Source organism: Anguilla anguilla, chromosome 1, assembly GCF_013347855.1.
Source record: "Anguilla anguilla isolate fAngAng1 chromosome 1, fAngAng1.pri, whole genome shotgun sequence".
Classification (NCBI taxonomy): Eukaryota; Metazoa; Chordata; class Actinopteri; order Anguilliformes; family Anguillidae; genus Anguilla; species Anguilla anguilla.
The window spans coordinates 30,644,290-30,668,702 of record NC_049201.1 but is presented as its reverse complement, the minus strand read 5'-3'; the positions used below and the strand labels follow the sequence as shown (position 1 = coordinate 30,668,702).

Sequence of the window (24,413 nt, the reverse complement as noted above, 5' to 3'; positions counted from 1 at the left end):
CTGGAGTCTTAGATGGTATGAGTGGAGTAAACCCAGAGAGAACAGGCACAGCCATAACCTCTTGTGCCATGCTTGTTACCATGGCGTTTGACCTCTGCCAAATCAGCATGCTCATCTGTGTTCTACCTAATTGATGGAGGATGATGCCGTGATGGTACACACATAGAATTATTACTGGGCATTCCAAATTTGGAGAAAAGTAGATCGACACAGCAAGTTGTCACAAAATACACATTTGTCAAATACTGTAATTCCTCCTGGATTTTATTTTGAAAAACATTTTTACTTAATGTTCAAGCAATTATTTGACCCATATATACAGAAATAAATACGACAAGATCATTGAAATGTTTTGACCAAATACAAATTGCACGGTTATCTGGTGGTAATCATTAAGTAACCTGCAATCTAAAGACTCTGTCTGCTACTTAATTTACTTGAGGATGTTCGTATGATATGATTATTCTGTGTGGAAATATGTACCATTAAGCAGACAAAAGGTTTTGTTCTTCATGTACATATATAGCCAAAAATGTATCAAATGCCAGAAAAAACTTCAATAGTAATACATCCTCACGTCTTTAGTGTGCATTACGTAACACATTGAGATATAAAATATAAACTCTATATAAAATACATGGCATTATATTCTAAATAGATGTACATAAAATGCAATTAGACCAACTAAAATTTAACACAGCATATATAATCAATTTATATACTGCATACCGTTAGACGTACCAAATACTTATTAAAACGATACATTAAACCTTCAAACTCCCCAAATAAAACAAACAGGCTGGTTTTCAGTGCAGGTTTAAATCAGGTCTAAGTAAAAACAAAATTCTAAAAAGTCTGGCTTTTAAACTGGGCTCTCATTACTTAACAGTCAGCCACATTATAGTGGCTCTTATAATCTCCATCAGGTTTTAGTCACATGGGGAAAACTCCATTCACCTCATGGGTTAGATATGTAGTTCTTCAACCTTGAAGAAAAATGTTTTCTGATGGACCACTGCTAGCATGGTAAGTCTTCATATAGAATATAATTCTTCTTACATTAAATCCTAGTGATGGGAGAGTGAGGCTTCACGAACCCAAAAATGAGTGGAGACACCACATGTTTACAGTAAATCCATGACTTGAACCAATCACAGAGTTTTGCAATGGGGAGAAGTGTCTTTTGATTGCCTCACACAAGCCAGTGTTTGGCAACATGCTAAAACTCCCCTATCCTGAGGTTCATTAAGCTTTGCTCTTCCATCACAAACATATTTGATTCCACCGGTCACAGCCTGGGAACCGTTGATTTTGGTTATTCTTTAGCCGTCTGGCTCAAAGGCACTGTTAGCTTCTCCTCTCTGTGGGAGGGGCCTGTCCCTGGTTTTGGCCTTCTTCTTCCTCACAGAGGATATGCTGGACACACTGGGGTCAGACATGGCAGAGGTCACCAGCGTGGTCAATGTGTTGGTGTCTGGCTTCTTCACCTTTTTCTTCTTTTTTTGAACGCTAAAATACACATGGATCAGTATGAATAGGAACAGGGACTCAGGAATGGAAAATCCTGCACTGCCATCACTAAAGGACACCACATACATCACACTCTGTTTCCCACAGGTTGAGGATTTATTTGTGGCGGCAGACTCCTTTTTACGAGTTCAGGGAGTGGATGTTTGTACTGTTCATTAAATTGTATTATAACTATTAAGAGGTTGTCCAATTTTGCTGTGCAGGCATGGTTCACATTTTGTGTTCAGGAATTTTATTTATTTATTTTTACTTTGGCTGTGTCTCCAGATGAAAATGAAATCTATATGGCACTTTCCATGTCAAGCTGTACGAGAAATAATGAATAGAATTCTAAAGGAACCCAAACTAAAACAATTTTTTTTCAGTAATGGTCCCAGTTACAGCCAAACCTTTGTTATCAGAATGATTCAGAGGGTAATATAATCACATACAAATTCTAAACAAGTTAAGGGTTTTAAAGTCATTGGTGCCTGATATCCAAAATGGCCTCATTTCTAAACACAATGATTTGCATCAATTTCAAATTAAGTAAATGTTACAACAGCAATGTTAGGGCAACCTATCTGTGGTGCAGCTTCTCCTTTCTCCTCTGGGTGAACGCTGATGCTTGCCAAATGCTAGCTACCATTATTCTAAATATTGTTGATAACTTTGTAGTCTTGGTTAGGGCAAAGGACATGTTCTTTTGAAGAAACAATGCATAACAATGGATACATTTTACAGATTTGGAAAACTTAAAGGTATACAATGTAGGACTTTGCGGCCCTTGTAGACTCTGTGTTTGTAAACCCCACTCACACCTCCTTTGTCCTCAACCCCACCCACTCCTCCTGAGGACACACCCTTGAGCGCTACAAGCAAAATGTCAAGTCAAGAGGTGCGGAGGTCAGCTTACGCAGCGAAACGAGAGTCGGCTGTATGTTACTTCAATATTTAAAAGAAAAAATAACAAATACGAAAGTATAGTGTGTTGCTTATAGAAATAAGCAATGAAATACCGAAAAATATTTTTTAGTGGGGGTACATATATGTGGGCAAAATCTAATTCATTGCATGGACAACAGTGCTCAACTGTTTTACACAATCACAGACAAAATTGCTTTCTGAAACCATACGTAGATTGGCTATGTGCACACACTTTACTGGAAGTGTCATGGTGAGTTCAAAGTCTTCGGTAGTTTTCCTAAAATCATATGCTATGCATTGCCTCAGTAATGAAATGACGGCATGGGAACTGTCAGCCCTGGGACTCACGTGGGGACAGGCAGCTCCGCGTCGGTGTCCTGCTCCGAGATGAACTTGAGATCCCCTGAAATGCTGACAGCAGCTGACACCTGTAACAGAGTCAGAGGACACACAAGTGCAATGGACAGAGAAAGGGTCAGAGGACACACAAGTGCAATGGACAGAGAAAGGGTCAGAGGACACACAAGTGCAATGGACAGAGAAAGGGTCAGAGGACACACAAGTGCAATGGAGAGAGAAAGGGTCAGAGGACACACAAGTGCAATGGAGAGAGAAAGGGTCAGAGGACACACAAGTGCAATGGAGAGAGAAAGGGTCAGAGGACACACAAGTGCAATGGAGAGAGAAAGGGTCAGAGGACACACCCGGTGCAAACGGGAGAGACAGTAGAGTCAGAGGAAGACAATACAAAAAACACAATGTTGTCATTAACATAAGGCAAAGCAATGGTAGACAGCTGTGTATGTACCATTATCATCACTGTTTATTATGTGACAGTTCAATTAATTATTATTTCTGAATACAACATTAAAAACATGGTGCCATCAGCATCTCTACCCTGCCTTTCCAGCATCATGCTCTACCTTGGTTGGGGTCGATCTGTCAGCTGACTGGGTCGGCTCTTCTGACTGCATAGACTCTCCCTCTATGGCGTGAGACAGCTCCTCCTCCAGCCCCCCTGAAACACCATGGAGACACCTTAGGCCCGGCACCATGCCTGCGATCGCTCCATTGGTCAATATAAACAGCGGCCAGACCCCTTACTCTCGTCAGCGACGTAATTGGCTGGGAAATAGCCCTGCTGTCCGTTCGCCATGCGGCCGAACCACCAGTTGTCATTGTCCTTGTACAGGACGTGTATGACGTCACCGCGCCGTACTGTCAGTTCATCTGAACGGTTGGCGCTGTAGTCATATAGGGACACCACCTGGAGGGGGGGCGGAAGGGACACCGATTTATCCCGGCAACAACCACGACCGGTGTGTGTCTGACAGCAACAAATCAGATATTCACTCACTGTTTGCTGGACTGGTACATATGATTCAGCTTCAACTCGAATAGCAGAAGACGCCTGATCAGGGAAGCTCTAAAGAGAAAGTGAACCTCTGTTATGCTGCAAGATCTCTCTCAGTGCAGAATTCTTGGCATAGCATTATCAATGGAGAAAACCAGGTTACATATTTATGTGAAAACTTTTCATCTTTATTTAGGTACAGAATATAAAATAATATAGAAACAGACAAAAACACATAAAACCCACAGTAATTATGAATTATCCATTCCTTACGGGTTATCTATTTCCATCCTTTAATATGCTCAGTTATAGAAATAACAGCTGGGTAAAGCCACGTTCACCAATGTTTCAGCACACACTGACCCTTTCTGGCAGTAACCACTGGTCTGCCACTCCAGGTGGGGTTAGTCTTTCCTATTCCAACTCTAAACACTTTCCTTAAAGACAATTTATAAAATAACTTGTGACTTTTACAATTATATAAAGGTCTTAAAAGGTAAGTACAAACTGTTGTTTGCTTTTCACAGAGCAGCCATAACTGTCAGTCAATGCGAAAAAAATCCAAGACAATAACACAAACACAGTGACACAAAAACTGCGCTGCAGTGTGTTAGCGCAGATTGGCTGAGATAGGATCGTACCGTCTGAACCCTGAGAGATGGTGCACGGGTGAATCTCTGGCCAACGGGACTAAAACCTGCAACCAGAGTAAAAGATCAGAGTTAGCCTCTTGACAGTAACCCTCCTGCATTCTTGGCAACCTTCCCTACGTACAGACAGCAGTGCGGAACAGACTGAGCCAGTTTCGCACTGATGTGAGCTGGACACCACAATGGCTGCTAACCATAACCCTAAAGTAAGGGTCTCCAATCCTGATCCTGGAGAACCACAGAGTTTCTTGGTTTTTATTTTCATATTAAAATCTGAGAAACTAACACTGGCCCATGAAACAATGTGAGGCAGCCTTATTCTGCGTTCATACAATGAGTGATTCGCTCGACCAGTGGCCAGAAGTCCATTAATTATCCATGAAGCTGAGCAACAGCCAGCAACCTGAGCACCGACCAGAAACCTGAGCAACTGGGCAACTCAGTGACAAAAGTTGCCAGGGAAATGTTGCCAAAGGCGTCGCCCTTCAACAGCCAATCAGTTTCGAGCATCCTGTTTCTGCAACCAATACGACACCATTTTGTGAATAATAGTTCCGCTCAGATTTACTCATGTACGCAATGAAAGAGTAAATAAAAACTTAAAGGACAAGTAGCAGACTATTTATAATACTTATGTATACAACTATAAATATGTGGCTTGTTCTACAAAAATCAGTCACACTGACACCAAAACACATTGAATTTACACCTCTAGAGAGCTGGCTATTGCTATCAATCTATCTCTCTCACTAGCTAAATAACTTCCACCATTGAGAGAGCTAGATAGATCGCTAGCTTGTTAACTAGCGAGAGAGATTTATAGAGAGATTGCTAGCTATTTAGCTAGCTGTCTAATGAGAGAAACTCACTAGGCAGCTAGATAGCTACAGAGAAAGAGAGATATCGCTAGTTAGCTAGCGAGATAGCTGGAACAAATAATAATGCTCAGTGTCATGACCGAACTACAGAAACTAAATGATGGGTCATATGGCAAATATACACCTTGATACAGTGTGTAATGTCGTTATTAAAAAAAAAAAAAAAAAACTGTAGCTAAGAGGACACACCTGGAAGCTTTTGCCCCTTTCTCAGCCTAGTACACTTGAGTGAACCATCAACCAAAACACTCGCTGTGTGAACATGGGGTAACTTGTGACCTGTGAGTTAACTGTATAATCAGCCAAGTGATCAGTTTAGTTAATTAGGAAGTGATCAATTGAGTCACAACAAAAACCAGCAAGATACTATGGCTCTCCAGCGCCCTAAACTTTATAACATCAGAAAACATAATTGGTTGCCAGGAGAGAGGAAGCCGCTTACACCCAGCTGATTTACAGACAATCAGCCACTCTGCAACCATGCTACTCACGGGACTGGGAGTTCAGGGTTGCCTGGGGGACGAGAGGAGGGGCCAGAGAGCCGGATAAATGGAGCTTGGAGTGAGGAGAGAGCAAAGACGGAACAGGCAGAGAGAGGCTGGTGCCGATCTGAAAGGAGCAGAGGTAAATATTAGGAGGACCTGGGAAGGAGGTGTGGTGTCTCCTTGGTGACACATTTAATTAATTCCATTCATTTCACATGGCATAGCACGGGAGCTATCGTGCAGTGCTTCAGCTTTCATTTAAACAACTCAGGAAACTAATGAGAGCTGGAATAAAGGGATACTTTTCTGTTACACTGTAAGATTGTTCTCTTTTCTCTTTTGCATGAAGAAAAAGTCCCTCTGTGGTAGCCAAAAATAAAACTATGAGAACAAATTAAGTGGGGTATATAAAATAGGTCACCGTGCTCCGGTGACTTACATTGCTGATGAGCACACTGGTTCCAGGAGCCATGAAATTGGCCACTTGGGACAGGTCTCTCCCAATGCCAGAACCCCCACCTGCTAAAGCAAAAACCGCCACACACTAAATCCAACACAGGACGTGCTCATTTTCAACAACAGAAAAAAGGCTTCAACTGGCTTCACTAAAGCTACCGACTAACATCATGGCAGTACCCTTCTTCATAATTTTAATACTTAATTTCAGCATATTTGTTACTTTGCTCTTTGCTGCTAGTTAATGAACTACTCCCTGTAGGGAAAATTCAGGTCATTGAAGGCCAACACTGCAATGAACACTTTTTATGAAATACCACCCATGTGAACTAATGCAGAAAAACAGAAAGAAAAACATTTGAAAATAAAATAAAATAGAAACAAAAAACATTAAAATACCTTGATCATAACGGTAGTCCACTGCTGAAAAGTTTCGAGGAGGATTCTAGAATTTGTAAAAACAGTAAATGTGTTAATCACTGGTTAGGGAGTTTCCTGCCAGAGGTGTAAAATCCAGGTTCAGACAGTAAAAGTCATCCTCAGTATTTTGTTCCAATCACCTGCATTTGCTAATTAGCCCAATTCTTCAGCCAGGAGGTAAAACTAATTAGTTAAATTAGCTGGCTGAGTTCTTGGGTGGATGAAACACATGGCAGGACTTTTACTTTCTGATCCCTGGACTTTCCACCTGCCTCTTGAAAGTAAAATTAAAAGAGTACAAAAACAAAATGAAAGACTTTCCACTGGGAATATATAAACGTGGTTTAAATCACAATTTGCTATTTAAATTTACCATGCTCTGAAAACAATGGATCTATTCAATCATAACAAAGTATAACGTAACATAACAACAACGGTTGTATTCTAGCAACCGCCACTCAAGTTTCCATACTAGCCCACCTGCACGTGAAAACCGTTGTAGTTTCAATATAGCAACTTCCTTTTCTAAAGCACATAATGGCTTTGAAATTCATGGTTGAGATATTAATGGGTGCAGGTACCAACTGCATGTGACACTGCTAACGGCCACAGTCGGCACTGACAAAGTCTGGGCTTGATCCGAGACTGTGTGGCCATCCATCCATGCACTAGAATGGTGCCTTAACCAGAAGAGCCACTCAGCAGCCCCAAAAGGTTAATGTTTTAACAGAAAACAAATGTTTGTAAGGAAGAAGAAAAAAAAACACTTCCACTAATTTGTGTCAACACTAAAGCCAATGAATCTAGGCCTAAGCAATTTTACTGATTTAATGATTCACTGACTGACCAATGAAAATAGATGCAATACAAACTGCTCAAACTGAAAAATTCTCACAAGAACAGAGTCAAGCTTCTGCTTGACGTGTTGCATCTTCAGCGACATGCGCGCCGTGCTGGCGAATCGATCCATAGCGGCTGCGGTGGGGTCCCTGAAGGCCGCCAGGTTAGACGTGGTCTGGAATGTTCTGGTGTCCGTTGAGCCAATCCTGTTCATCCCTTTCATACTCTCCAGTTCCATCTGGGTAACTGAGTTTAAACAAACAAAAATGCGATTTTGTTCATAAATGTTCAAAAAGCAGCAGCTCTATAGGACCGGTATCATTCCTTCCAACACACCTTTGTGGTCGTACAGATAGACGTGCACGGGCTGGTTCTGTCCAAAAGCGCAGAAAGCCACCATGTTCTCGTGCGGGTGGAAGGCCACGTCCCGCAGGGGTGTGGGGTAGCACAGCTCAGAGTACACGGCCACCTGGTCACCTGCATTCCCAGCAAGCACACGTCACTTCATTCAGCAACACATCCTGAGTTAAATAATCATTTCAACCCTTTGGACACCTGTAAAATCTCTGCACTTCACTGGTAATGCTAAAATAATCCATTTTAACCAATATTCAAAGCAAAATGCTTCTTTCATATTATTAGTTAGTCTCATGTTTTACTGCAAATTCATAGCAATCTTCAGGAGAATATTAAATGTTGAGTGGTCCTCAGTGGCCTGGATGCCTGACCAGCCTTCCCAATGATACCCAGCCCTATTCACAATGCAGTTCTTTGCATCAGAAATGTATGGGTGGCAATATTTTTTTTAAAATGTCAACATTCCAACATTACACATCATTCCAAAAGCAAAAATTTCTACACTGAAAATATCACGTGTGATGTAAAATGGCCACCATGAACAGTCAGTTGACAATAATGATTTTAAATATTTCAAACATAATTACATCAAATTCATTACATTAATTTTGTATTTGCTATAAAATACTTTAGGGTGGAACGCAAGACTCAAACCCTTCATGAACAATGAAGTTGATGAATGGGATAAATCCCTACCCATCTCACTATAAATCTGTTGGTCATTCATATTTCATTCAAGTAGGGTGGGGAAAAATATCCAAGCGATCAGAGAGGAAACCTCATCTCTACTGCTTGCGTGCTAGATGTGTCACAGAAATGAAATATACTGCCATACATTGAAAATACAATGATAAATATATTTCACAGTTATGTGATATTGAAACGATACATGGCAACATCTGAAATCAGTAGTAATTAGTAAATGTGTCCATATATTGTTGTTAAGTGTCGCAAAATCTTTACTGATCTTGATAATGCATTTTATCTAAACGTATTTGCAGTTTATAGTTCCCATTCTGTTAGAGTGGGGCCTGACCGGTCTCAGCGTTCCACACGTAGGCCATGCCGTCCTCGCTCCCGGAGAAGATGAAGCTCCCGCAGGGGCTGAAGGTGCTGTGAATGCGCTCCCGGTAGTTTGTTGCTCCAGTGTACTTCTGCACCGCCAGGCTGAAGGACAAACACACGCGCACAAACACACACACACACACACGCATACACACACACACGGACACAGTGTTAGGCTGCTCAGATTTATCGATCATACAGCAGGTATTACCAGATCCTGAAATTGGTGCTGCTGGTTTCATTCTTCCCATGTAATCATAGACTGATTTAGCCCAGTGGGTTCATGGCCAGGCAGTGACAGTAATTAATCAATTAACTGTCAGTTAGATAAAAACCCAGCAGTCCTACTGACCTCAGGGGCCAGATTTGAGTATTTAGGATGTACAGGGATTCATACAATTCATACCCCTAAGAAAACATAGGAAATATTTTTAATGAATATAATTGAATGTAAGTGTAAAAGATAACTATATGGTGAAGGTTGTTCTGGTAAATAAACCTGACAACGGAAGGACAACAGAAGGACAAAGGTGATTTCCCACAGAAATTAATTTCCATTTAAATAGATTCCCGCCCCAGAATATTCACATTCTCAGATCCATGACCCTCACGACGCTGTCCTTGGCCTGGATCAGCAGACGACGTCCATTGGGATGCACTTCCAGCGTACTGACAGGAATGCCCTTCAAATCCGCTTCCTCTATTTCCTATGGGAAAGAACAGCATTACTTCTCCAATTCTCAATAAATGCTATAGTGCATTTAGGCCTTCAGCACAAAGGATGCCAGAGTGGGGTAATTTATTCCCAAATGTAGGACTTTTTGAAATCCCTGGGGTTCCTTTCAGAGGAAACATGCACAGGACTCAATTCTTATCTTAGGGGAACATTTCACAAGCATTTGGCAACAATTTTCGATGTGCTCATACAGCAGACAACGTCACTGTCAGTTCAAGACAAGCTAATGGCCAAGTTAAATGATTTGGTCAAGCAGTATGCCATTGGAAAGCCATTGCACACATAATGGTCAGCTGAGAAGTGCATAGAGAGTTGATACCCTTTCAATGCCCCATCGACGGGTTGGGCTCTGGGGGGAATCTCCATCTACCGATGTGTTCCACGCGATTAGCAGCCCCACATTGTCCCCGGAGAACATCCGCAGCCCTGGGGGATGGAGACACAAGAGTGGTGACATCGCACTGACACGCATGTGAGACACACTCACCGTCCCTCTGGAAGAAATTCACCCCGGCGCTCACGCAACACATTGTGCTGCATAATTAGCACGCAGGCAGCCCAGTACAAACCATGCTCATTAACAATGGATGAATGACCCTGTGTGACCTGGTTGCCCTCCACTTCCTGACAATGTATGCTGGCCTTTGTTCCAACTATTCCCAAACTTAATTAATTTAATTATAGGTTTTTTACTAGAGTTTGTACATCCACGCTTTATGCATACACCACATGACCAAAAGTATGTAGACACCTGACATCCAACATCTCATCCAAAACTATGGGCATCAATACACAGTTTGTCCACCCTGTTATAACAACATCCACTCTTTATACTAGATGTTGGACAATTGCTGCTTGGATTTGCTTCCAATCAGCCAGAAGAGCATTATTGAGGTCGGGCACTGATTGGGCGATTAGGCCTGGCTCGCAGTTGGCTTTCCAATTCATGCCAAAGGTGTTGGATGGGGTTGAGGTCAGGGCTCTGTGCAGGCCAGACAAGTTCTTCCACACCGGGCTCTGTGCAGGCCAGACAAGTTCTTACACACCAATCTCAAAACCATTTCTACATGGACCTCGCTGCATGCGGAGGGGCATTGTCATGCAGAAAAAGGAAGGGGCCTTCCCCAAACTGTTGGGGAAGCACAACATTGTCTAGAATGTGATTGTGTGCTGTAGCATTAAGATTTGCCTTCACTAAAACTAAGGGGCCTAGCCCAAACCATGAAAAACAGCCCTAGACCAAGAGGTGTCCAGATACTTTTGGTCACATAGTGTATTTAATAAAACACAGAACAATAGAACATAGTATTAAACATAAATTGACACAATTTGTTTCGTGTTGCTTCAGTTAGCATTGCTCATTTGCTAGCTACAGGTAACAGAAAGATTAATACAAAAATCACAGATAGAATTAGACTGCAGTGTAGGTAGAATCCCTCCGGACAAAGACGACATCAGCGTCAGAATAACACCATGCCCAAAGCAGACAACATTCCCCAATTGACCTGCATTTAAATGAGACTACATTTGCCTTTGATTTACTATACCACTGCTCCTTGTCATCTCTCAAATGAGTGTTTTTAGGTTCCTTATATTGTAAATAATAATATACAATTATACAATACAGAAGCCCAAGGGACTCTGGTAGTACGTGGACCGATCAGATGAAGTGGCTAAATTCCATACCATCTGCATCGAAGCACAGGCAGTTGATAAAGCTCTTGTGCCCCTCGAACTCCTGCAGCAGCTGGCCATTGACGTCGCGGACTTCAACGTCCCACACGCGTACCAGGCAGTCGTAGCCTCCAGTCACTACCAGGTTCTGGGCGGAGGGGTGGTACTGAGCGCAGTACACGAAGGAGGGGTGGGGCAGGACCTTCCGGGCGATCCGATCTAGCCTTTCCACGTTCCACATTCTGGGAAAGCAGGAGGCTCATGAGGTACATCACATGGGATGAGGAAGGTCCTTTAAAAGAGCTTGAGGCCCGCTTTACACTGGCCAATTTGTATTTGTTATTCTGTTTTTTGGCCTGAATCCATGCCATTTTTTTGCTGGAAATTTTAGTTTTTAGTGGAAGGTTTCACACAGAAGCATCATTTTGATCAAAAACGCAACCAAATTCATTTGGATTATGTGCAATATATCTAGACTTCAAAAAGACTTCAAAAAACAAATAAATACCAATGCCCTCTTTTGGACATGCATAATATCAATACCCAATAAATGACCCCAGTGCAACTAAGCATTAATTTCAGCAGCAATATATTTTAAGAACATGATTCGTATTTTCGACTTTTACATGTAGAGTGGACCCCAGTCTATAGCAGGAATAGTCTAATTTGTATTATAAACCTGACCTGACATGAGATAATCCCACCCAATTTGGGGGCGTGCTTCGCAGCAGTAACAGCGTGTGAATCTACAGACAGTGTCTGTGTATGAGGATCCAACAGTAACAGCGTGTGAATCTACAGATAGTGTCTGTTTATGAGGGTTCAGCAGTAACAGCGTGTGAATCTACAGATAGTGTCTGTGTATGAGGGTCCAACAGTAATAGCGTGTGAATCTAGAGATAGTGTCTATGTATGAGGGTCCAGCAGTAACAGCGTGTGAATCTAGAGATAGTACTGTATCTGTGTATGAGGGTCCAACAGTAACAGCGTGTGAATCTAGAGATAGTACTGTATCTGTGTATGAAGGTCCAACAGTAACAGCGTGTGAATCTAGAGATAGTGTCTGTGTATGAGGGTCCAGCAGTAACAGTGTGTGAATCTACAGATAGTGTCTGCGTATGAGGGTCCAGCAGTAACAGTGTGTGAATCTTTACCGGACAGTCCCGTCGGAGGAGGCTGACAGCAGATTGCTGTTGTCCCTGGACCAGCAGAGATCATACACGATGCTGAGGTGGCCGTTGAAAGCAGACAGAACTTTGCCAGATGGGATCTCATACACTGGAAAAAAGGGCAAGGAGTGTTAAACAGCTAATCTAGTGCACACTACATATACATCTGAGTCCAGATAGCTGACTAGCAAAGTAAGAGTCTGTTTAAAAAATAAATTTAAAATACACAAACCATTAACATACAGTAATGCTGCTGATGTTTTAAGAAAAAACAAGCCTTTCATTTCAAATGAAACTCAAGACAATTGAAATGATGATTCCAGAACATTCTGAGCATACATAATTTTCACTCAATCACCAAACTGTCACTGAAAATTATGAGACAGTTACACAGTGAACGCAAATCTGACTGGCTTTTTCATATCTATTTTTATTCTTTTTTGTTTGCCTATTCATGTGTGAGACCAAACTTTGTGGTCAATCACTGTCACAGGGGCGACAACAGCTTGGCTGAAAGCTAATCTGATTGGGTTAGTGTCAGCTTTCATTTTGTTTTCTTGGTGCTTTTTGTTTGGCCATTCATTTGTAAGTAAACAAATGAGAAAATGGTATTCAGCATAGCACTGAGGTGGCCTGATGCTGCTCCAGTGTTGGCCTAGCGTTGTCTCAGTGCTGGCCCGGTGTTGAGATACGCACCGATGATTGGAAAGGCATCCCGGTCGGCGCAGGCTGCAGCAAGGGCTCTGCCATCGGGCGAGAAGCGCAGGGTGAAGCAGCCCATCTGGCCCCCGCGGAACGTCAGCATGGACTTGTTGGGAATGCGGCACACCTGTGGGACCAAACCCGAGGGACTGAGGGATTGCGCCTCACTCCTACAGTCTCTATTAGGCAAAACTCTTTTAACCACTTTAATCATAAATGAATGATTTTAGATTTAAAAAATACAAAAAATAAAAAAAATCTAATATCCTGTCTTCACACTGTGCCCAATTATAGCACATGGCTTACTTTAAAAAACTAAAACAAATTTTATTCACATTTTAGATTTTTTGATGTATAGCAATGCTATAAAAATGCATTTTCTAATCTGCATAAACCTACTGAACAGCACTTTAAGGCAAAACCAAAACACTTTCACATCCCTGAATGTTCCAAATTCAAAGTCAAGCACTTCCTAGGATTTAAATTTTTGTGTTATGATTCGCTGGCTTTTTAGCATTGTATTTAATAATACTATGTCTCCTGCATGACTATGAAGCTGGTAAGCCTATAATAGATATTGGATATCACATTAGATACTGGCTGACCTGTCCGGGCACCCTGCTCCACTTCAGGACGGGGGCTTTGCTGTCGGCCGGCTGGCCGTCGCTCTTCCTGACAAGCTCACTCTGGAGCTCACTGTAGGAGGTGCTGCCCCGCTCCTGCTGCAGGGCCATCATGGACCGCATGCTGGGGTCCACCTAGGGGGCGGAGACATCGTTACACCCACCCCCTTCCCAGCCGCTGCAAGAGCTCAGGGACACACTGAACTGACTCTTTAGGTTATTGTTTTGACTTAATTCAAGCCATGACCTGAAAAACTAAAAGAGAGGTGGAAAAAAGGTCACATAAATATCCAAGCTCTAAAATAGAGAGGTTGTCCCTCCTTCACATGGTGTGGTAGGCTTTGTGTCCTTTCACCCAAGGATTTTAGAGTGCTATTGGGGGAAAGGGCAGGGGGAGGAGGAGGGGCAGGGGGAGGAGGAAGGAGGACAAGCTCACATGTTCAGGTGGCTTGAGGCCCTTGACAGTGACGTAGAGCGTGGAGGCGTATCTGTTCCTGGGGAAACGCCTCCACCACTCCACCACCTCCACCGTGTGCGGGACCTTCCTGACGTGGGGTGGCGGACAGTACAGCTGCAGCCTCAGCCTGCTGTCCACATTCAACACCCCGTTCGTGCCCACGAGCTGCCGGACGAGAGAGTGAAGCCAGAGTTCACGATGTGAAACTGCACCGCGTCAATCCTCAACACATCAGGCATGTATTACTTCATGTACGCAGAACCTCGCAGGTACATGAAGTGTTTTCTTAAACGCTATTCAAGATTTAGCGCAAAATGCTTATTGCGCAATACCTTCAGGAACGCCCATGCGATTTTGCGGAAGCCCCGTTCGTGGTAGTCGACTTCAACATTTGCCCGTGCTTCATCCATACTTATAAAATCAAGGACCTAGAACATGTCGAAAGTATTATTAAATGATAAAGGCGGGAAGGGAGATGAAATTTGAACATCTTTGAGTAAGGAAGTACAGTACAGTGGAAGGGCTTCAAAGAGCCCACCATCTGATTTGCGTATAGAGCATCGGCAGAAATACCGTCTCTCGTCCGTTCGGCTCCTCACCTCGAAAAACAGCATCACTCTGGGGCTTTTGCTGTCGTCCTGGAGGAAATAGCCAAATCGCTCATTAAAGATGATCTGCTCCTCCCACTCAGGGATGGTCGATTTATGCTTCCTGAAGTCAAACGGCTGGGTCATGATGGGAAGGACGTGGTCCACAGTCTCCTGCTCGTAAAATGAGGAGACGGGCCGATGGCTGAGGAAACCAACAGCAGGAACAGAGAATTACTCGCATGAAATATTTTTGATAGGACTTTCTATGAGACTTTCAAAGACAGCTATAATCCTTCATGTCCGCCACATGGCACATGGCACACCTTCATAAGCACTACAATACCCATAAGACTTCTGGCAGGCTAAAAACATATAAGGTAAGTCACATTCTTTTCTAACACATTGAACATGGTACCCATAGTTTTCCATATGGCTAATTATCTCGAACATTTCCTATGAAGGCAGGGTTTTTCCTGCATAGAGAATTGCTTGGCGGCCTCCTCCGTCAAATTTCGTGCCACCTCCAGCTCTCGACAAAACTCTGACGGGTGTCTTCATGAAAAACACGTTTATTCTATGAAAACAATGATTCCATCGAGAAAACTGGTTCATTCTCGTTTTATACAATACAATTAGCACCAATTTTGGACATTTTTGTCATTACATTATTTAATAAAACTGCATGAAACCATAAGTCAATCAAATTCATCTCCCTAGCACTGTCTTACTTTTTAAAATGTTGCGGTCTCGCAGTGTAGACATAGCGTTTCTCCAAGACACTCTGAAACCAGGTTTGAATGCCAGCTAGCTTTATGATAAGTTCGCCGTCACTTGTCACCTAGCCAATATTAAAATTCTGGGTTTTAGGTCAGAATGGTCTCACGGCATGCTTGCTATCCCGGCTAGCTAGCCAGCTAACTAACTATTGAATTCTTACAAAATAGCGGTTACTACATACGCAATCGTTTACAGAGATATGCATGAAAATGCGCCCCGGAGTCATGACATAAATATGGTACGCCTATTCTACTGTCCAAATAAGGGACGATTCTGTATTTTGCTGGATGGTTGGCATTCCTAAATTAACCCAGTAACTAGAATCGCGATTCAACGTTGCCATCAATTGCGAAATTGGACACTGAAAATGGGAGGGGACGTAACAACAATTCAAAATCGAAAGAATAATGTTGCTGTTTTAACTGCTGAATGCTGGATTTTGTAGCGCACTGATTTTAGAACTGTTAAAACGCCTGAGGTGTCCCTTTACTGAGAAATAATACCCACCCTTCGGACCAATCAGAATCGAGTATTCAGCCAAGTCATTGTATAAAAAGTAATAATTCATGTTACTGACGAGATGCGGTAAATTTGTCTGGTCTGAAATTAGTGCACAACCACAAGAAGGCTCCAGTTAACTGTAAATGAAAACAAAACAACTTGTTATATTTGATTTGATGCTAAACAACTTTGTTGTTTGTTAACTGTGTAAATTAACACATAAGCTTTTATGTTGTATTTAATGTTGAACAGGGCATCTTTATTATTTTAATAAAATATGCTTTAACGTGATAATTGTCATTTTCTTCAATCATAATTATTAGAACTCCTAAAATATGTTTGCTTCAGCCAGTTGAAGGCATGGTACACATGCACATGTTTGCACGCATAAGCGTAGATTTTGGGGAGACGTAGGGGATGCGTCCCCTTCAATATTTCGAACATAAAATGAATCCCCCTATTTTGTGTATTCCTTTACATAAAGACATTTCCACCATAAATTGATGCAGAAAAGGCAAAATTCACCAGAATGCAGGAAATTAAATGTTTGACGCTCAAAATTTCCTGGGGCAGGACCCCCACACCCCCCACTTAATGTGCCCCTACACCACCTCCGCCTCATTTTGAGCCAGGAAAAACCCTGTGAAGGGTCTGACGAAACAGTTCATAAAACCTTAAAATATTTTTTCCAACCAACCTAAATTCTCATAGAGCCACTTTGTCACCACCAATATCAAGTGACATAGCCCCGACATCCTGATTTGGTACAGCAAATTTGTGATGTGGGTGGGGACACAGCATACTCAGAGACAGTCACTGTCAGCATGTTTCTGTGAATGTTTATGTAGTGCTTGCAGCAATGTCACATTACAATGTATGTTTAGGGAATGGAATTTGTCTGACTGGAAGAGCCCAGTAAGCAAGCACCCCAAGCAAATATTTCCCAGACCTTGTAAGACACCTAGAGGAATTAAACTGGAAATTTGTACCAACTCATGAGCTACTAAAAATTGTTGTGTGATGACTGACTTTAGTGAAGTCCAGTGTTTCCCCCTGCATAGAGGTAGTAGCAGCGCAGCGCCACTGCTGAATTGCTGGCGCTGCTGTTGGATATTTTTTTTAAGCTATGCTTACGGACAAATGGGTCTAATGGCTCAGAATAAATTTGTTGAAACAAACGAGTAAAGCTGTGGCCAATATTATCTTGCACAGCATATATTTCCCCGACACTATGATCAGCAGAACATTCATCTTTTGCCATATTGTTCACATTCAGACATGAAACTTGTGTAAATGTTTACTTTTGCTCATTTGTGACTTGTAATATGTAACGTCTTTGGTCATAATTAGTTCTTTCAGGGAGCATTATGAAAGTTTCTTGCAATGTTGTTCGCTACTTCAAATCATCCGTACTGAGTGGCAAACACATATGAGTGCTGGATGACTGACTTCAAGGTTCCAGATGCTGGCACGAACATCGGTGAATCAACATTTTTTTGGCTGATATAGGCAATGGTCACAGCTCAGAAGTAACAATCAAAGCACTTTTATCTGAACAATGCCACCAAAAGTAGCAGAGTGAACACCGTGTCCGCTGTTCACAGGAAAGCAACGGGAAACCCTTACCTGTCCTCCTTCTTCACGTACTGTCCCGTGTTCTCGTCGATGACATGGACCTTGACCATAGGGTGGGACACCATCAGGTCCGTCTTCAGCCGGTCGGTCCTGTGGATGTAGACTCCCAGAACCAGGCTGTCATCGAAGGCAGGCTTCACGGGGCCGTCCGGCTCCTCGTCGCTCTCCGCCCTCACCTCTGAGGCCAGGGACAGACACACAGACAGATTGACACATTCAGACTGGTATACCGAATGAGACGAGTTTCACTCTCCCCACTTCCTGTGCTCAGCTGGACAGATGGGTAGACAATGGGAGACAGAATTTATATGATCGCTGGACACAGCAACAGCGGGCTCTGATCTGAACGTCCACAGAGTTAAAACAGATCTTAAATTAATTAATTGAAGAAAACAGATAAACAGATAAAACTAATAAAAATAATTAGGTCTATATGTTTATGGTTGTATGATCACAACAGCCCAACATTTACAATCTTCAAAAGCATGCCATCTCCCTTCAATAGCTACCTGCTACAGCTTGCATTAAGTTAACAACCTTTGTACTAGTCTAGAGGGTAGCAAATGGAACAACTGCACTATATTTCACCACTGCAGCCAAGTACTAAATTGTCTACTTTATCTCAGATTATGTTAATTTGTCTAGTTACTGTTTTTCCCCTAAAATGGGGGGTGGGCTATGTATAAAAAGGACATCCGACACCAAAGCAAAGCATTTTTATTTAGTTTTTTTTTCCCAAATAGCATTTTCAAAATAACAGGACAAGGGCAGCAGTTTCCTCACAGAGGACATTATTCAAATACTTACGCACTGCAATGTGTGTGACATACACACGCTCTCTCACACACACACACTCACGCACACGCACGCACACACACACACACACACACACACACACACACACACACACACACACACACACACAGACACACAGTTCCTTCCCTACGCAGCTGCTTGTGCATATTCAGTATGCGCTACATACCTTTTTTTTGTTTCTTCTTCTTTTTCCCTTGGTGTTTTGCTGTTTCCTCCCTCTCCACTGCCCCCTCCGTCTCTGCTGATGGTTTGCTCAGTCCCTCTCTCTCCGTGTCAGGGAAAGCCTTTGATTTCGCACTTGGTTTGCTCTCCTCAGCCTGGACGCCCTGCTTCTCAATGAATGACTCGGGACTGCAAGAAGGGGACAAAAAAAAAAAATCAAATCTAGGAAAGGTACCACCACCATTCCTCCTTGAACCAAAGGCAATCTTTTGACCAGGTTTCATCAGTCTGTTACTTATTTCAGTTTGTCTGCCCAAAGAGCACATGGGGTGGGGTTCAAACTTGTTTTTTTTTTTTGGTTATAATTGAAATGTTGCTATAAGACAGAGGACCGTGCTTTATAAAGTACTGTGGTAATGAGCAGGAAACCCTCAGCATCAGAGTTCACCATTCCATCTTCCCCTAATGGATAGTGAGGTTTATTAAATCCCATCAAGTCCCACATTCAATGCAATGGAAATGTACACCACAAATAATCAAGAAGAAAATTAAACAAGTGTTAAATTTAAGTTACTTACATGCTCTTGCTTGCAGTATGTAAGGAACTGCCCAATGGCCAATGCTGTGTAACTAAGAATGAGTCAAAAACTGTTCCAAGGTAACTGGCTATAACCAGCTAAACTCTCCCTCCTGTAGCTATACATGCAGCTATACTAAATATAAACATAATGAAAAGAAAAACGTGCTCAATTGTGTTGGTTAAAGACAAAGAACATGGCTGTTCAATCAGTGCCAAAATACATAAAAAATCTATTTCCACATGGTGGCAGTTGTTGATGTGTATTTAAAAAATGCAAATTCCTGTAAATCTCAGATACAACAGTTAAGCATCAGCTGCACATTTAAATAAGCAATCAAACTTTTAAACATACCCTCTGATCCACAAATATGAAATATCATAATATTAACTGCAGAAGATAACATTGAGATTTATGTTTAATGTCAAATTTATGTAAGTTGTGTCTGTATTACCCAGCTTCCCCCTCTGCCTCGCGTGACCTCAGCTTCTTCCTTTTCTTTTTTCCGACCTCGTTGTTCAGGACTGTCCGCTGCTCAGTATCACTCGTCCTCTCAGCCGTCCTTCTGTGCGACGTCTCCCTGACCGCATTCTCCTCCCGCTCTGCAATTCGCTGCTGGTACTCCTGCAGGAGCTCGTCCTCTGGCTCCAGCTCCGCCGCCTGACCCCTGGCGTCCTCCACCCCTTTTTTCCGCCCCTTCTTGTGCCTCCCCGCCTTCTTCCCGAGGCCTTCCTCCTCCGGGGTGGCTTTGGGCTCGGCTTTTGGCTTGAGCTCTGGCGCATTCCCAGCATCCTCCGCTTCGTCCTGGCCTATGCGACGGGGAGCGTGCTCCAGAAGGGGCGGCTCCGGCAGTGCCCTCGTGCTCTTCTTCCGGATTTTGGAGCGCTTGGACCCCTCCGCGGTCGGGTGGCCGTTGTTGGCCTTCTCGGCCAGCTCCCTCTCCCGCTGTCTGTTCTTGGTGTAGCGGGGGCTGCCCTCCTCGGGCCGGTACGTGTTGTTGAAGACCGTCTCGTCATCTTCGGCAGATTTGGAGAGGTCCAAGTTTTTCTTCAAGGTCTCAAGCTGAGAGAGGATGAAAACCAGACAAACTTTGTGATCACGTGTAACAGAAAATCACTAAATGTTTGTGTAAAAAATGTTCAAAATCAATGTGCCTAGCCAATTCAGACACTCTGTTGAACTGGACCCAAACTGGATCCAAAGAACGCAGAGAACATTGGATAGCAGGACTTCACAGGACTTTAGACTAAGAACAATAGTACAATGTACAGGCTGTAAGTGACAAAAAATGTTTTTTCGAAAAAGAATTTGCATCACTTTGCATAAGAGCACCTGCTATTTCCCCAATTAGCCTAGCATGCATGTGGACTGTCAGAGGAAACCCACAAGGACACAGGAAAAACAAGCACACAGAAAGGCCCTGACTAGGACTCTAGCCTGAAATTCTCTTGTTGTGAGGCGACAGTGCTATCCACTGCAACACCATGCCACCCCAGATGGAATATATCGCTGTGTACCTGGCATGGTGATCTTTTGGACAAAATGGGAGTCATGTGAAAGTGTTACTTACAACTATGTTCTCTTCCGGTCTGGTGTCCTTCTTCCTTGACTTTTTCTTCTCGGAAGGGGGGTCTGTGTACCTCTTTAAAACCTCATCAAAGAGGGCCTTTGTCTTCACTTTGGCTTCACTCTCCCCTAGAAAAAAAGAAATACAGTTTCTTAAGTTTATGTATAGGCTAAATGTTATCACAAATTGACTTGTATTACTCCTCTCGTTCATGCAAATAACTTTTATATTATTATGATGTTATCTTCAATGCCTGTGATCTGATTCTCCTGCACGTACCTAGTTCTGATGCCTTTTATAGCACATGCAAATGTGCAAATATTTAATTGGCTTGCTGCTACCATGTTTAGGAGCATGGGCATCTTTAACTTCGCAATTCAGGCAGATGTCTTTAGCTCCTCTGAGGAGCAATTATCAGAGTCCATGGACCTACAGTTGATGATTTTTGCTGGACAGTTCACATAGTGTCCAGTATTTTTTGTGGTGGCCACTGGCCTGCATGAAAGACAGTGACTGTGTACAGTTTTGAATGATTTATCTCATAATATCACATTAATTTCAAATAAGCTGTTTGATTGCTAAAGTCAGGATTGTATAATAGTTTGATGACAGCTAATTTGTAGACGTCATGGATGTATGAAATCCCCCAAGGCTGCAAAACTCCTTCACTCACCGGCTGGCATCCTCAAACACTGAAAAGATCATGCTGCAGTAGTATCCATTCAAAGCCAATTTCTGCTGAAATTAAAAAGGGTAATTACTCGAAATTATATAAGTATCATTTAAAATAAACAGAAAATGTAATCACATCATGTCAGTCATGTTCCACTGAGGTATATCCATCATAAACAAAAAGACAACACTGTAATGTATACAGGCAGAAAAGAAGTATTGACAACTAAGTCAAAATTCATTTCAATAGCTTGATAAACAGGGCACATTTTGCAGCTGTGTTCAACTTATCATGAAGTAACTGCCAAATGATTTGCGATGTCATACGCAGCAAATTTAAGAGTAACTATGAAAGTTTTTTTAATCCTTTTTTAAAAATCTGTTCATGTGCGGTGAAAGACAACTTTTTAAATAGTTTAGATTATCCAAGGTGCCCAAACTTCCATTTTCCCAGTACAGAATAGGGGTCTGTCTGCTCTCCAACAGTTCAGAATCTTTAAGGTAGGCACCAGTAAACCGTGAGAGATTAATGTAGTGGTAACCAACCCTGTTCCTGGAAGTCTACTGTCCTGTAGGTTTTCATTCCAACTGTAACAAATCACACCTCATTCAACAGCTAGAGATCTTGTTGAGCTGATAATTAGTACAGTCAGGTGTGCTAAACTAGGGTTGAAATGAAAACCGACATGATGGTAGATCTCCAGGATCAGGGTTGGTTACTACTGGATTAAAAGGTTGCAAGTGCATTTAAAAAACATATTACACACCTTCTGTTGGTATTCCAAGGAAATGTTACTAATTGTATCTGAAACTTCAATTTTAACCAACGTAGCAATGATGGATAATAAACAAATTAATTCATTACGATACTTGTTTTAATGATATGGTATTCATACTGTAGCCTATATAATCTAATATATCAAGACGCTTATTTTAACATAACGTTAGTACGACACGCGTGTGTTTGCATATTTGTATTTTCATAGGTGGCGTTTGATTGCGTCACTTCCTATTGTTATCTTCATTCTTTAATAAAAACGCACATGCTTAGTCAGCAGTAGGCAATCAAACCGGCTAGAATATTTCCTTCCAATTGCGACATTCAGAATTTCTAGTTATGAGTTATCAAATTAGCTAAGTAAACTAGCGAACGACAAAGTAATTTCATTTTGCAATGCAATCTCATCTTCCAGGCTTGCTGTCTATCAGTAGTTACCGAAGTTACTTCGTCGGCTAGGCTAGCTAGATCTATCTTTTACTGAGATTTTTTGTTTGCTAGAGCTGGCTGGCTAGCGGGTTGGCTTGCCTGACATCAACGCGGTAACGAAAAAATCAAGATTAGCTATACACTGAACCATTAGCATAACTTTTTGCATTATTTTTTTCCTGATTGCACCTAGCTATACAAGTTGTAGGTCCAAGAAACCATTAATCTAGTGTAATGTACGTCATTGCCCGTGTGCATCACTAATTAAATAGCCAGTTGAGTTAGTCTAATAAATAAAAAAGGGAACCACTACTTTTCCTGGGACATGATGCTAGCAAGGTTTCTAAGTGACACATACCTGGCTGAACTGCACCCCATCGTATATCGTTACGTATGGACAGTTAAATATCACTACATATAGATACTAGTGATTAAGTCACTAAGAGTAAATTTTCTATGTTAACTGTAGCTGGTTAGCTATCAGAACCGTTACGATGGTTTCTCGAACAACAACATGGCAAACACCAGTCCTTCTTCGTGACGTTTTAGCAAACACTTAAATTCCACCAATAAGAAAGCGGGAAATCCAGAAGGAATAATCCTGTGTTTTCGGGTCTGCCCACTGATCTCGGGATCTGTGTTTGCTGGTTACTGCCTGGCGATCGATGATCTATCTCATCGTATTGTGTGCACCGAACGTTCTAATTTTTTTAGTTCCGTGATTGTGTGATTCATCCTGAACTGACATAGTGACAGCGAAGTAAAATCTGTGAACAAGTAGCCTAAGTGCGTTGTATCGCTATACACAACACTTTAGCTGCTCTTGGCCAGTGCACTATTCACAAACGATGTTAAGGTTTCTTAAACGTTGAAAGAAGTCAGGTAGGCTAACATTATTTGATTGGAATGTTGAATATTGAATATTGACACACTGGTTGAAGTTCCAAATGATATAACCAACAGTTTTGTTTGATTAATATCGCATATTAATTAAACAAAACTGTTGGTTATATCATTTGGAACTTCAACCAGTGTGTCAATATGACTCAATCCTGAAACATGATTATTGGATTCAAGCGAATAGATACACTCAACTTTGAATGACCATACAGAAACTACAAACTAGTTCTAATCCGTTTACTTCAGCTTACTTTATTGTAAACCACAGCCCTCTGCCCAGGCTAACTACCAGAACATCACCACCACCAGTGTCCATATTCAGTTATTTAGCCTAATGATTAATAATTATGCCTACTAGAATAGAATAGCTTTATTTTCCCAGCGGAAACAGATGACGTAGCCCACATGCAATAAATAAATAAACTATTTGCATATAGTCTAAATTACATTAAGAAATACAATAACATAAATAGCTTTTAGAGATTCTTCAAATACATATTGCAAATGAGAAAATAAGAATTATATTAAGGAAATTCTAATAAAGGGGTGCACAACAAGGCCCTGTTGTTTCAGCATTTTGTGTCAATTTCTGCGCTTAATTATTTAATTGGCTTAATTGTAATTTGATCTGACATTTATATAAGCATTAGCTATAGCCACAGCCTGTAAGTGTATCCTGAATATTTTATTGTCCTACAGTCTACAC

At 41.9% G+C, this 24,413-nt stretch overlaps 1 protein-coding gene across 4 annotated transcripts; it reads right to left on the bottom strand.

Annotated features, from left to right (window-relative positions):
* Nucleotides 1–243: 243 nt before the first annotated feature.
* ahi1 (Abelson helper integration site 1) lies at nt 244–23,367 on the bottom strand. 4 transcript variants are annotated; one of them, XM_035415868.1, is made up of 27 exons: nt 23,166–23,367; nt 21,602–21,666; nt 20,932–21,056; nt 19,816–20,423; nt 18,788–18,972; nt 17,797–17,983; nt 14,902–15,094; nt 14,635–14,730; nt 14,282–14,467; nt 13,828–13,980; nt 13,217–13,349; nt 12,506–12,629; nt 11,364–11,593; nt 9,997–10,103; nt 9,530–9,648; nt 8,913–9,043; nt 7,856–7,996; nt 7,575–7,765; nt 6,659–6,704; nt 6,243–6,337; nt 5,810–5,927; nt 4,432–4,487; nt 3,794–3,862; nt 3,541–3,703; nt 3,360–3,454; nt 2,785–2,864; nt 244–1,509 (listed from the first exon to the last, which is right to left on the bottom strand). In XM_035415868.1, exons 2-27 carry the CDS (start codon nt 21,609–21,611, stop codon nt 1,323–1,325), a joined length of 3,828 nt encoding a protein of 1,275 aa, XP_035271759.1. In that variant the 5' UTR covers nt 21,612–21,666; nt 23,166–23,367; the 3' UTR covers nt 244–1,322. The 4 variants fall into 4 exon arrangements, with proteins under 4 accessions (XP_035271759.1, XP_035271767.1, XP_035271774.1 ...); XM_035415876.1 differs by having other exon boundaries at nt 21,602–21,663; XM_035415883.1 differs by having other exon boundaries at nt 6,243–6,325; nt 23,166–23,366.
* Between the last annotated feature and the right edge of the window lie 1,046 nt (nt 23,368–24,413).

Coding starts and splice junctions, on each gene's coding strand:
- ahi1 (XM_035415868.1), bottom strand. Junction 6,338..6,658: donor GGACTACCGTTATGATCAAG/GTATTTTAATGT, acceptor AGTGTGTGGCGG/TTTTTGCTTTAGCAGGTGGG. Junction 3,455..3,540: donor CAATTACGTCGCTGACGAGA/GTAAGGGGTCTG, acceptor ATGGTGTTTCAG/GGGGGCTGGAGGAGGAGCTG.